Raw genomic sequence first — 12,847 nt, 5'->3', positions numbered from 1 at the left:
CATTACTCAAAGGTCAGAGTTATACAAGTCTCTTTAAACACTTAATAGTATAAATGTGGGCATAATGTAAACATATTTACCTTCGGGTATAATTCAGACACTTGGGTATTATTTCTGTTAAAGGCCTAATTTTTCCTTCATTTAGTTAACTGGAATTTTTTTCCATTTTAACCAAACATTATTACAACTTACTGGATACTTACTAATTTTTTGGTTTAAACCTATCCTTCTTAATCTTTCTTGGTCTATGCGACTCTGCTGACCTAATAAAGTTGTTTTTGTTTTTGTTTTTTTTTTTTTTGCATTCTCTCCCTAGAAAAATTTAAATATACACACAAATACACACAGTCTTCTGCATACTGAATAGAGGGATGGGGGTGTGTAGAATTCCGGTTAAAAAGTTCACATTTTATAAAGGCTTGGAACCCATACTGAACAACAAAAGAGAAACACAAAATTTAAAAATCAGCCAAAAGGCTATGAGGTCAATTAATATAATACTTTACCTGATATAGTGCAGAGCAACGCTACAATAGCTAACCTTGGATCTCTTTTCACTGCTCCCAAAAATAATATAAGAAACACAAAGAATAGTATTCATGTCCAAAGGTGATATATAAGATCATACAAACAAATTTAAATGGATATAAACAGATGAGAATAAAACCCAGAGTCTTTAACCTCAGACTTTTAAAAATATTGATGTTATTTTATAGTAACATAACATGATAATATTAACCCAATGCAGTAAAAGGAATTACTCCTAGAATTAATGTTTTAATATGATTCTAAGTTAAAAATTTTCTCAGGTTATATATAAAGTAGCTTGTTCTTGAAATTACTTTCATGTTCTAAACTCCACTAGAGGAAGAAACTGAGAAAAAACTACTTGTCATATAAAGTTCAATAGATTAATTTTAAACATGAAGAAAAAAAAACTCCAAAAACCTCATAAAATCACTACTCATAATACTCCTTTAGCAAAGTCAGCCAAATTACATTATGCCATCATGCTAAATCTAAAAATTCCTAATTTTTTTTAAAGATTTATTCATTCATGAGAGACTCACACAGAGAGAGAGCGAGAGAGAGAGAGGGAGAGGCAGAAACACAGGCAGAGGGAGAAGCAGGCTCCATGCAGGGAGCCCGATGTGGGACTTGAACCTGGGACTCCAGGATCACAGCCTGGGCTGAAGGTAGGCACCAAACCGCTGAGCCACCCAGGATTCCCCTAAAAATTCATAACTGATTTAGAAGGCAATACTAGAAACTGATAAACTCATCATAAACTCAGGAAGTAATCTTGACCCTTGCCTCAAAAAAAAAAAAAATTGATTCTAAATTTGATGGAGCTTCCAGAACCAGCTACCTATTTATAGGAAATACAGAGAACAAAAGAATGGAATGCTATCAGCAAAATCCAAGACTAGACTCCAAATAACCTGGTTTCTTCAACGAAACCAATGCAATAATGAAGGGGATGAGTGGGGGAGAAATAAGAGAGAGAAGGAAGAAAGAGAAATCTATAAAGAGACATACAAACCGATCACAAATGTGTGGACTTCTGTTTGAATCATGTTGAAACAATATAAAAATTTAAAAATTACAATTTTTGAAAAAACTGGAAATGTGATTTTTGCTATTAGAAATTTTTTTTTTTGGTTTATTATGGTCCTATAGTTACATTTTAAATCAAAAAGTTACAAACTGGGGATCCCTGGGTGGCGCAGCGGTTTGGTGCCTGCCTTTGGCCCAGGGCGCGATCCTGGAGACCCGGGATCGAGTCCCACGTCGGGCTCCCGGTGCATGGAGCCTGCTTCTCCCTCTGCCTGTGTCTCTGCCTCTCTCTCTCTCTCTCTCTCTCTCTCTCTCTCTCTCTCTCTCTGTGACTATCATAAATAAATAAAAATTAAAAAAAAAAAAGTTACAAACTGAAGCATTTACAGAATAATCTGTTGTCAATGATCTGCTTCAAAACAATAGAGAAAGGAGGTATACAAAAGGTATGGATGGGGCAGAACCAGCCATGAATAAATACTATAGGGGACTGAGTAATAGGCATGTAGGGGTTCAAACATTCTGTTTTGCTTTCATGTATATTAGAAATATTCTAATAAAAGGTTTTAACACAATGTGAAAAAATCTAAAATCAGAAATTCCTCTGTGTAATAATTTGTGACAAACATGACTTTCAAGGTCTCTCAGTTTTTTTTTCAGAGGAATAATACAAATACCAAGTATTGTCTCCTCACCCCATCCCCAACACACTCACTTTTTACCAGTTATTTCTGCAAACACTATTCCACATGAAAACATGAGTATAGGATTCTCCTCTTACTTCTCTCCTGCCTCCCCTTCATTCCAACTATAATCCAAACTGCAATGCAAATAAGGGCTGACAAGGGTAAAGGCAGTAGTAAATACTTCAACCAAAACTCTAAATTCTGAGGAGAAATCAAACATGACACAGTGTTACTATATCCTGAAATAACAGTCCTCAAACTTCATTGTGCATAAAAGTCATTCAGGGAGCTTATTAAAAAGGTAGATTTCCTTATCTCCACTCTGAGAATCTCAGTTAACAGATTTAAATATGCTATTCTGCAGCTAGGAAATCTGCTCTTTAACACCATTCTTATGTTGGGGATCTAGGAAACACCTTTTGAGGGATATGCCCCCAATACCTTTGAAAATGACCTTTAGGACTTATAACCATGTACTGCTTAACTGCAAGCCAACATTTATAGAAGTCAAACAGCAACAAACCAAGCAGAAAAAGTGCCTGCCCTCATAGATTTTACACTCTAGCAAGAGAGGAGAAAAAGGTACATGTAATTACTCCTGAAACTAATAATAAACTATAATGTTAACTAAATTGAATTTAAATTAAAAATTTTTTTTAAAGATATACGTAATTAAATCCTATTTTAATGCTACGTTGCAATAAATGCTTCCCTCATAGGAAGGAAAACAAAGTTAAGGAGGATAGATAATGACTAGGGAGAGGAACACTTTTTTTTAATTTAAATTCAACTGGCCAATATATAGTACATACTTAGTTTCAGATGTAGTGTTCAATAATTCATCAGTTGTTTATAACACCCATGCTCATCACTTCATGGGTCTTCCATTATGCACATCACCAAATTATCCCACCCCCTACCCCCTTCCCTTCCAGCAACCCTCAGTTTGTTTCCTACTAGTCAATGCAAGTCTATGAGAGTCAAGAGTCTCTCATGGTTTTTCTCCCTTTCTGATGACTTCCCATTCAGTTTTTCCTCTCTGACCCTATGATCCTCTGCCCTGTTTCTTGTATTCCACATGAGTGAAACCATACGATGAGTGTCTTTCTCTGGTTGACTTATTTCATTCAGCATAATACCTCCAGTTCCATCCACTAGGATGCTTTGGAAAGACCTGCAAATAAGGTAGCATCAGAGAAGTTGAGAAATGAATTTATCTCTAGGAAGGGTCTAAATTTAAACCTACTTTTCCTCAAGTACAAGTATTTAAGACAAATATAAAATATATCTTCAATTTTATTGATTATATTCTAACATTTTTACCTTCCAATTATAGTAATTCAGATTTTTAAAAATTAAGCTTAGGGGCACCTGGGTGGCTCAGTCAGTTAAACATTTGCCTTTGCCTTAGGTCATGATATAAGACCAGGGTCCTGAGATACAGCCCCACACCTGGCTCCCTGCTCAGCGGGAGACTGCTTCTCCTTTTCCCTCTGCTATTCCCCTTGCTTGTGCTTTCTCTCTCCCTCTCTCCCCCTCTCTCTCTTGAATAAATAAAATCTTAAAAAAAAAATAAAACAAAAATAAAAACTTAAGCTTATAGGCTAATTGTTTCCATGGGAAAACATTTCTATGTTGTAAGTTTTTCAGATGACCTGTTCCTCTCTTTCAATGCAAATGAAGTGGACTCTGTTCTTATTTTTTTTTTTTTAAGATTTTATTTATTTATTCATGATAGTCACACAGAGAGAGACAGAGAGGCAGAGACACAGGCAGAGGGAGAAGCAGGCTCCATGCAGAGAGCCCAACGTGGGATTCGACCCCGGGTCTCCAGGATCGCGCCCCGGGCCAAAGGCAGGCGCCAAACCACTGCGCCACCCAGGGATCCCTGTTCTTATTTTTAGAACAAACATGAGAAAAGCCCCTGAATTCACTTGGAAGTATATATTTCCAGATATGCTAAGACATTTAAAGAGATATAAAAGAGCTATTGGAGAAGTTATTTTTGTGAATATATTTTCAGATAGATGGCTATATTCAAAGCTTTAAAATAAAATTCTGGGGTGAATTATCATTAACTATTTCAACTCCTTAAAAGTGTACTTACAAAATCTATGTATTTTATATTTTGAATGGTAGTACAAAAATAACAACAGTAATACATGTTCATTATAAACAAACAAATTTAGGAATGGGAGGGAAAATTAAAAACACCCACAGTTCCACTACCCAGTTATGACGTTTTACATGTAGATACTACCTTACAACTTTGGTGATACAAATTTTTAATTTAATTTCTTAACCTACACACTTTTTCCAGTTGTAAATACTAATTTCCTTTAATAAAATCTTTTTTTAATCAGAAAGTAATATATTTATTACAGATACTCTAGGACATACAGAAAAGTTAAAAGAGGAAAATGAAAAATATTCAGAATCTTGCTACTTAGCAATAAACACTATAAACACTTGTTCCTAAGTCTTTTTTCAAAGTGAACATACTTAATATACTAACTTTAAGCACAATTAATTCTGGAACACTCCGAGGTCCCAAGTGGAAGATGATATAACAAAGAGCATGGTGATAATACTACCACTGGGGTTTATTAGTCTTTCCCAATTAAAAAAAGAAGAGCCTCAAATAATTTCAAAGATTCATATTATTATGCAAGTTCCTTGGAAATGAAAACAGCTATTATTTGCTATGGGCATCTCTAATTTTTTGGAGATAGCCTAGAGATGATTTGAAAGTTGAACTACAACTATGAAAGGGATCCAATCTCTCTGAAACATGAATTTTCCCTGCTCTAGTTTTTTTTCCTTAGGAAAAATAATAAATAAAAAGACACAATGAGAAACATGCCATAAAGGCAAAACATATTTGAATCTATTAAGATTTTTATTCTACTAAACCTAAATCATTCTCAAATTAACAAGTGGAACAAAATCTCCTAAAATAATAGACTATAAATTTAAAATATTCCCAATAATACCTTTTACTTATTCCAGAATGAACTCACTTCAGTTTTATTAATTGCCTATCCTTAATTATTTCAACTTTTAGTATACATTATACAGATTTTAATTGCATTCTTATGTCTCATCTTTCCAGTTTGAAGACAGTCAATCCTCACACAAAGTTCTGTTTTTGGTCCTCTTGTATTTTTACTAGATTCCCTCCTCAGCAATTTTAATCATTCCATTTCTTCAACCACCATCCTTCCACAGATTAATTCCTTTTTTTTTTTTTAAAGATTTTATTTATTTATTCACGAGAGACAGAGAGAGGCAGAGACACAGGCAGAGGGAGAAGCAGGCTCCATGCAGGGAGTCTGATGTGGGACTTGATCCCAGGTCTCCAGGATCACACCCTGGGCTGAAGGCAGCGCTAAACGGCTGAGCCACTGGGGCTGCCCAAATTAATTCCTAATTAAACATCTCTAATCTAACCCTAGTCACTCTGCTGAATTCTATCTGCAGCCTTCTAATAATTCTCAGTTGCGTATCTTCAAATGAAAGCCTCACGTTCCCTTAGCATCACTATCACCTGGGCTCAAGTTCACTTTGTATATCATCCTTTCCTTCATATCCACATCCAACAGCTTGCCATTTGATCACTTTCACCTCCTTCACAGTAGTCTTCAAACTATATGCCGTCAAAAATCCAAAAGTGATTATGTTCTCCCCATTTGTAGGGGGAAAAAAACTAATGTACTAGATAGAATCTCTTCAATTAAGGGTTTCATCCCACAATCTGTTTAAGCTTTTTGGATCCCCTAACAAAAAAATCTCATAATACAATTAAACATAATTCATCAATATTTCTCAGTGTTCTGCAAATGGTACCATACTTCCAGATCTGACAATGGCACAGGTTAGAGAATCACAGTTTTAACATATTTAACCTTTTATTATAACTGTGTATGTACCACCTTTTAAACCTTTTGGGTGGGACGCCTGGGTGGCTCAGTGGTTAAGTGTCTGCCTTGGGCTCAGGGCATGATCCTGGAGTCCTGGGATCGAGTCCTGCATCAGGCTCCCTGCTTCTCCCTATGCCTATGTTTCTGCCTCTCTCTTTCTGTGTCTCTCATGAATAAATAAATACAATCTTAAAAAAAAAAAGTAAACCATTTGGGGACAGGAACTGTCCTCTAAATTCTAACATACAACAGGTGCTCAATAAATGTCTTATTAATTGAAATCCTTCATCCTTTAATCAGTACACTTAAACATTTTCTGACTCTTCTCTCAATAACACAGTAATTTTTTTAGAATGCAACTGTAATAAATAGAACTACATGGAGTTTCAAGGTCTAACATTCTATAGTTCTGAACACGAGGTAAACTTGGAAGTTCTATTACCAAAGGTCCCCAATTTTTAAAGATTTACATTAAAAAGATAGAATTACAGAATCCAGTAGAGGTGGGGGAAGTTAGATTACTAGGGAGAGAGAAATATCCTGTCTAAATTCCCAATTAATTTCTGGAATTTGATCTCAACTGAGAATAAGCAAGTCAACAAAATTCAAAATTTTATCTAGGAAGTAATTAAAATTGGTCTATAAAATTTATTTTTCAGTTTGTGTACTTGGAAACCTCTACTGTTTTTACATTTTTGAGGTTTATGATGATGCTGTTGTACTCTCACCCCCAAGAAAAACATTCTGTCAAAAAGCAATCACAAAACTAATAACCTTTAGCTATATTTTAAGAAAACATTTAAGTCCATTACATGTACCATTTTTTAAAAGCAAGTTAATTCAGAAATCAAAAATAATTTTAACAAGGAAGTATTACAGATGACTTCCACCAAAATATTATTTTATAAGTTTTTAAATTTTAATTCCAGTATACTTAACATATAGTATTCTACTAATATCAGGTGTACAATTCAGTGATGCAGCAATTCTACATTGCTTAGTACTCATCATGATAAGTATACTTTTTAATACCCATCACCTATTTAACCCATTCCCCCCCAACTTCTCCCTCTAGTAACCATCAGTTTGTTCTATATAGTTAAGAGTCTCTTTCTTGGTTTGTCTCTTTTTTTTTTACCTTTGCTTGTTTGTTTTGCCAAAACATTATTTTAAGTTGCCAAAATTAAAAATTTAAATTCAGCTCTGTTGGAGGGTCACAGGTGGTAACTCTTCTACAGCTATAACCTTTTAAAACTACAAAAAGCCATCTTCTGGCTACATAGCAATATTCTTAAAGATTTCAACAATATTTTGGGATGCCTGGGTGGCTCAGTGGTTGGGTGTCAGCCTTCAGCTCAGGGCATGATACTGGGTGCCCTGGATCAAGTCCCACATCAGGCTCCCCACAGACAGCTTGTTTCTCCCTCTGCCTGTGTCTAAATAAATAAAATAAAATAAAAAAAGCTTTCAACAATATTTTAAAATTTAAAAGCTTTCAAATATATCATTATTTAAAATTTGGAGGAGTCAAAAATTCTTATTCATATTTGAAAGTTTCTACAGCTCTGCACATAACTATTAAGTATTTTTTATTCTTTTTCACTTAGTAGATGAATTTCTCCCTACTTCTAATTGCTATTTCTCTCAGTTGTTTCAAATAAACGAATGAGATCCCTTCTAAATAGAACTTTGAGAATAGTTATGTTGTCTTAGTCCTAGTTCTATCACAAATTATACATATAAAACATATTATTTTTTGCTGTATTTATATATAAAATTATATTTATAAATTCATAGATTTTTATACATGTAATGCTATTATATACACAAAAGGCAAAACAAAAATAGATATTTAAAAAGAATTTAAAAAACAACATTATACTATAGTTGTAATATTTTCTTCTCTCACCTCAATCATTCAATCATCCTGTATACCTGCTGTGGTGCAAACACTAGAGACCACACTGTAGCCATAGAGAGGTACTTGTAATTCCCAGAAACACTATACTGTTTCATAGCTTGCATTCACTGTAGTTGAGCATTCTAGTAGACTGCCCCCCTCAAGCCCTCTAAAAAATATCCAGCAGCAATCTTCAACTTCTTTAATAATCAGGTCACGTATAAACTTTTTTTTTTTTTTAAGATTTATTTATGAGAGACACAGAGAGGCAGAGACATAGCTAGAGGGAGAAGCAAGCCGACTCCCTGCAGGAGCCTGATGTGGGTCTCGATTCCAGAACTCTAGAATCAAGCCCTGAGTCGAAGGCAGAGGCTCAATTGCTGAGCCACCAGGCATCCCACGTATAAACTTCTTTACCAAACCTTTTACCTAATCTCTTTACCCCTTTTCATTTCCTCCTCTCATTTGCCATGCCCATGTTTCAGACTTAGGTCTCCCTCTTAAATTCTCCTTGCACCTTTTCATATGCCCACTATAGAATCATTATCTTTTTAAGTTTCTGTTTCCCTACTCAACTATAAATCACTTTAGAGCAGGGGACTTATCTTTTGATCTCAGGGACTTGAACGTCTACCTTTGGCAAATACTCTCATATTTGTACAATTAACTAACCTAGCCTAACACTTTCACAGTATGAATGACTGAACTGAGATTCAAATTAAACACTGTGTCCCCAGTCCAGGGTACTAATGCCATTGGGCTGCTCTATGATAATAATGTGGCATCTTCTCTAATGTACCTCATTTCTTATTCATAAAATACTCATAAAAGCTCAGCAGTATATGAAGCAGCTGTAAAGTTCTCTTTACAATAATCTAAAACTAAGAATTCAGTATTTCACAAATATATATAAAACAAAAGAAAAATTATATCTAAGTGATTTTTTAAATTACTAAAACACCACATAATTTACAAATAAAGTATCTGAATCAACTGCTGAAAATCATACTGTGTCCAGTCTATAGAATGTTGTTCTGGAATGTCTATGTATCTTAATTGCATACCAAACAGTTATAAACAATGCTTTTCTCAAAGTTATGCTCATTCAAAGTATTTATTTATTAATAACTCAGATTTTAGGCTCTTGCAGAAAAAGAAATGAATTCCTAATATCTCCAAGTGTGGACCAGCAAACCTATTATTTACAAAATGTTTACATACATCAAATACAATAAAAGCAAGGGACTCAAAACTTAAATCTGAGACCATATTATTTTTTGCTACTAAATTGCAAGAATTTTATCTCTCTTGAATTAAGAATGCCAGAAATACATTATTACGTTTATAAACAACATAACATTTTAAGTTTATTTTTTTTAAGGTTTTATGTATTTATTCATGAGACACACAAAGAGAGAGGGGCAGAGACACAGGCAGAGGGAGAAGCAGGCTCCCTACAGAGGGCCTGGTACTGGATCCAGGTCTCCAGGATCACACCCTAGTCTGAAGGCGGTGCTAAAGGGCTGAGCCACCCGGGCTGCCCTTAAGTTTAATTTCTATGTATGGATTTAACTATTAGATCATATGGAATACAGTATTCTGAGCATTGGCCACCAGGAATCATTCTAAGCATTCAGAAATTAAGTTTATGAAGAACAGAAATAATCCCCCTGCTTTTTGTAAGACTCAAGAAGTATTTATTATACACACATTGACTCTGAAAACACCTGTAATTCATCCAAACCAATATGCTACTTCTTAGCAACCATTCTCTCTCATTCTATATACCTGTTTCCACACTTATAAAACTGGATGCTGGACCTAGATGAATTCTATGGTGCTTTCCAGGTCTAAAATCTTGTGACATCAATTTGGAGTGTACCTTACTACTTTAAAAAAATGACATGTGAATGGATTTTTTAAAGGAGTCATAACTATAATGACTATGGAGACAAGACTAATAAACCCACAAATATAACATCACTAAATAAAATATTAAAAGAAAACCCGTGAATAATTATTACTGAATAATTCTACTTTATGAAAGAATTCAAGAAGGGATTCCTTAAATAGAGACCCTCTAGTGAGTCAGGCACGATGTTAACTAGTGTTTTCAGTAAAAGAAATCACTGACAGTCTTGCAAACATCCTATGGGAAGCCAGTGACAGATTAGACTACTTTTAAATTACCATTATAAATTAAGGAGCAAAAACCTACAAGTTCTCAGGAGCTATTCATAAAAGTACTGGTATAATGCCCGGTTTCAGATATGAGGAAAATATTCACTTTATTCAACTATTACTAATACTGTCATGGTTATAATTTATATGAGACTATGGAATCGACACTGTTGACTTTACATTTATTACCTCATTTAATCCTACAGTAAACCCCATGAGGTACTATCCTCATTTTACAGAAGAAACTGAAGCCAAAATGGTAAAGTGACTTGCTCAAGTTCACTCAGCTCATTAAAAAAAAAAAAAAAAATCAAACTAGTATTCCACTTCAACTACCATTTCCAACACTGAATCATTTTTCTATTCTATTTTTCTATTCCTGAAGCATTTCCACTTGAGAAATCAATTTGGTCACATCAAATATATAATTACAAATACGTTTATTTTGTTTATTGTGTTACATTACTTCCTCTCAGTTAAGAAAAATAATTGAATACCAAGAGCACAGTGCCACATGAATTGACTATGATTTCTGGTCGAAAAAACACAAATGTCTAAACGTCTTAAAAATTTTTTGTTGATGTATCCACCATTACGGCCAAAATGTAGTCTGCTCACATGAAGCTAGGAGAAAAGATCAGGAACACGCCAGAGTAATTATTAATCATTTAAAAACAATCCATACATTTACGACGGCCGACGTAGGTAGTGAAACATTTTTTGAGTGGTTTGAAACGACTACCTTTTTACATGAGCCAAACACATTTTTCTAACAGTATTTCATTCCAGAAGCTTTTTAAATGTCATGTTAAAACTGTCTAAAAGTTGTGATCTATCTTCTAACCCACTAAAACTTTTTCTCTACCCTATCCTATCCCCGTCATTCTTCCCGTGGGCATCACTTTACACCTACAAACTTGACCTGTTTTTCGGCGCTCAGGGCTCTAATCCCTTTCAGGTCGGTCTTCATCTGGGTGTCCACCTCCAGCACAGCCCTGAAAGCCCCCAATCAGAGCCGCTCCTCCTCCTCGGGCTCCCGGGCAACAGCTCAGCACCTATCAGCTACGCCCCCGGCCCCTGGCCCAACCCATCCTCGGACACGTGCGAGGCAGTTTGTGTCACTCCATCAGTCCCAACGGGGATCAGTCCCACTTACCGAGAGAGAAGCGCCAACTTTTGCTCCAGCATCATCTCCAGCTTCTGGCCCTGTTTGGAGATCCAATGGTCCACCCCATGCAGGCGGTAGCACGTTTCCAGCATCAACCTGAAGTCCGCCACGAAGTCGGTGATGCCCCCATACAGGCCGCTGGCGAACTTCTCCTCCATCTTCAGCAGACACATGCCCTGCCCGAGCTGCGGCGGGAGGGCGCGACCGCCCCGGCCCCAGCTGCGCGGCCCCTCGGCCACCTCCTCCTCCGCGGCGGCAACGCCCCCCAAGGGCTGCAGGAAGGGGGCGGTGAGGCCACGGTGCTTCTCCTGCAGGAACTCGCCCAGGATGCGGTAGCCCTGCTGCAGCTCATAGGTCAGCTCCTGCTCCTTGCAGCCCCCGCCCCCGACCACCATCGCCTCTTCCTCCTCCTCCTGGTCGCCCTCATTCTCCCGCGACGAGGCACTCCTCCCTTGGGCCGGCCCTGAGGCCGGGACCGCCGCTGCCATCGCCTCCTCGCCGTCCTCTTCCTCGGGCGCGGGTGGCGGCCGCTCCTCCTCCCCGGCCGGCTCCATCTGCCCCGGCGTCCTGGGCACGCTCATGGCCCCAGCGGGATCAGGTGGGGCGGTGTGGAGCCGCCGCTCGAGGCGCCGGGGACGCGTGAGCGCGGGCCGCCTCCTCAGGGCACGGTGGTGCAGCGCAGCCCCAGCCGCATCGGGTTCTCTCTCCGCCGCCCGCTCCGCTCACTACGCCGGGGGTGGGGTGGGGGGGGAGTGGGGGGGTCCTGAGCTCGCGGCCGGCGGGGCGGGGTTACATGGCGCGCGGGGGAGGGGGGAGAGAAGAGGAGAGCCGAGGTGCCCTCCCCCCCTCCCCCCAGCGGCGGCGCGCGCCAGGCCCTCCTTGGCCTCACCCCTCCGCGCCCCTCCCGCCCTTCGCAGGCCCCGCAGGGCCAGGCGGCCGAGGCCTCGGCGCCCCACCCCCTCCGGGACGGCTGGGAGGGGGCGAAAAGGAAGTGGGGCTTCTTCTCTCGCCGCCCCCGAGGGGGCCGCAGGACTGGGCTGCGGCGTCTGGGGCTCCTCCTCTCCCTCACACCCTCTCCCGCCCCTCTCTACCTGCGGGGTACCCGGGCAGGAGGAGGCGGCGCGCGGACCCGGCCCGGCGGCAACTGTCAGTTAGAAGTCCCGCTGGGCCGGGGGCGGGGGGGCGGGGGAGGAAGGGGAGGGGCAAGGAGAGAAGGGGGAGGGCCCTCAAGCTACTCCCGGGCTCTGGGGCAGGCTGTGGAAGGACGCAAATAAAGAGACCCTGTCGCCATCCATGGTGCGCATGCGTGGTAGGACAGCCCCACCCACCCTCTCGCGTCCCGCCGGGCTTCGCGAAAGCACAGGCTTCGGCTCAACTGCCCGCCCCGAGACTTGGTAGGTGGCGCGGCCGAATGATGTCATCAGTTTGTAGACGA

General features: G+C 39.2%; 1 protein-coding gene across 3 annotated transcripts in view; it reads right to left on the bottom strand.

The window, feature by feature from the left end:
• The window catches only part of KIAA2026 (KIAA2026 ortholog), a 131,024-nt gene extending 118,177 nt beyond the window's left edge, over positions 1-12,847 (bottom strand). For 2 of the 3 annotated variants that reach the window (XM_055302096.1, XM_055302097.1), the window contains exons 1-2: positions 12,504-12,843; positions 11,401-12,137 (exon numbers count right to left, since the gene is read on the bottom strand). In XM_055302096.1, the coding sequence (XP_055158071.1) occupies positions 11,401-11,993 (593 nt within the window). In that variant the 5' untranslated portion in view covers positions 11,994-12,137; positions 12,504-12,843. Of the gene's footprint in view, positions 1-11,400; positions 12,138-12,503 lie in introns of all 3 variants that reach the window. The other variant, XM_055302098.1, reaches the window with a different exon arrangement.

Source organism: Nyctereutes procyonoides, unplaced genomic scaffold (genome assembly GCF_905146905.1).
Source record: "Nyctereutes procyonoides isolate TBG_1078 unplaced genomic scaffold, NYPRO_anot_genome, whole genome shotgun sequence".
NCBI lineage: Eukaryota > Metazoa > Chordata > Mammalia > Carnivora > Canidae > Nyctereutes > Nyctereutes procyonoides.
The sequence above is the reverse complement of the archived record's forward strand: the minus strand, read 5'-3'. Positions and strand labels throughout refer to the sequence as shown.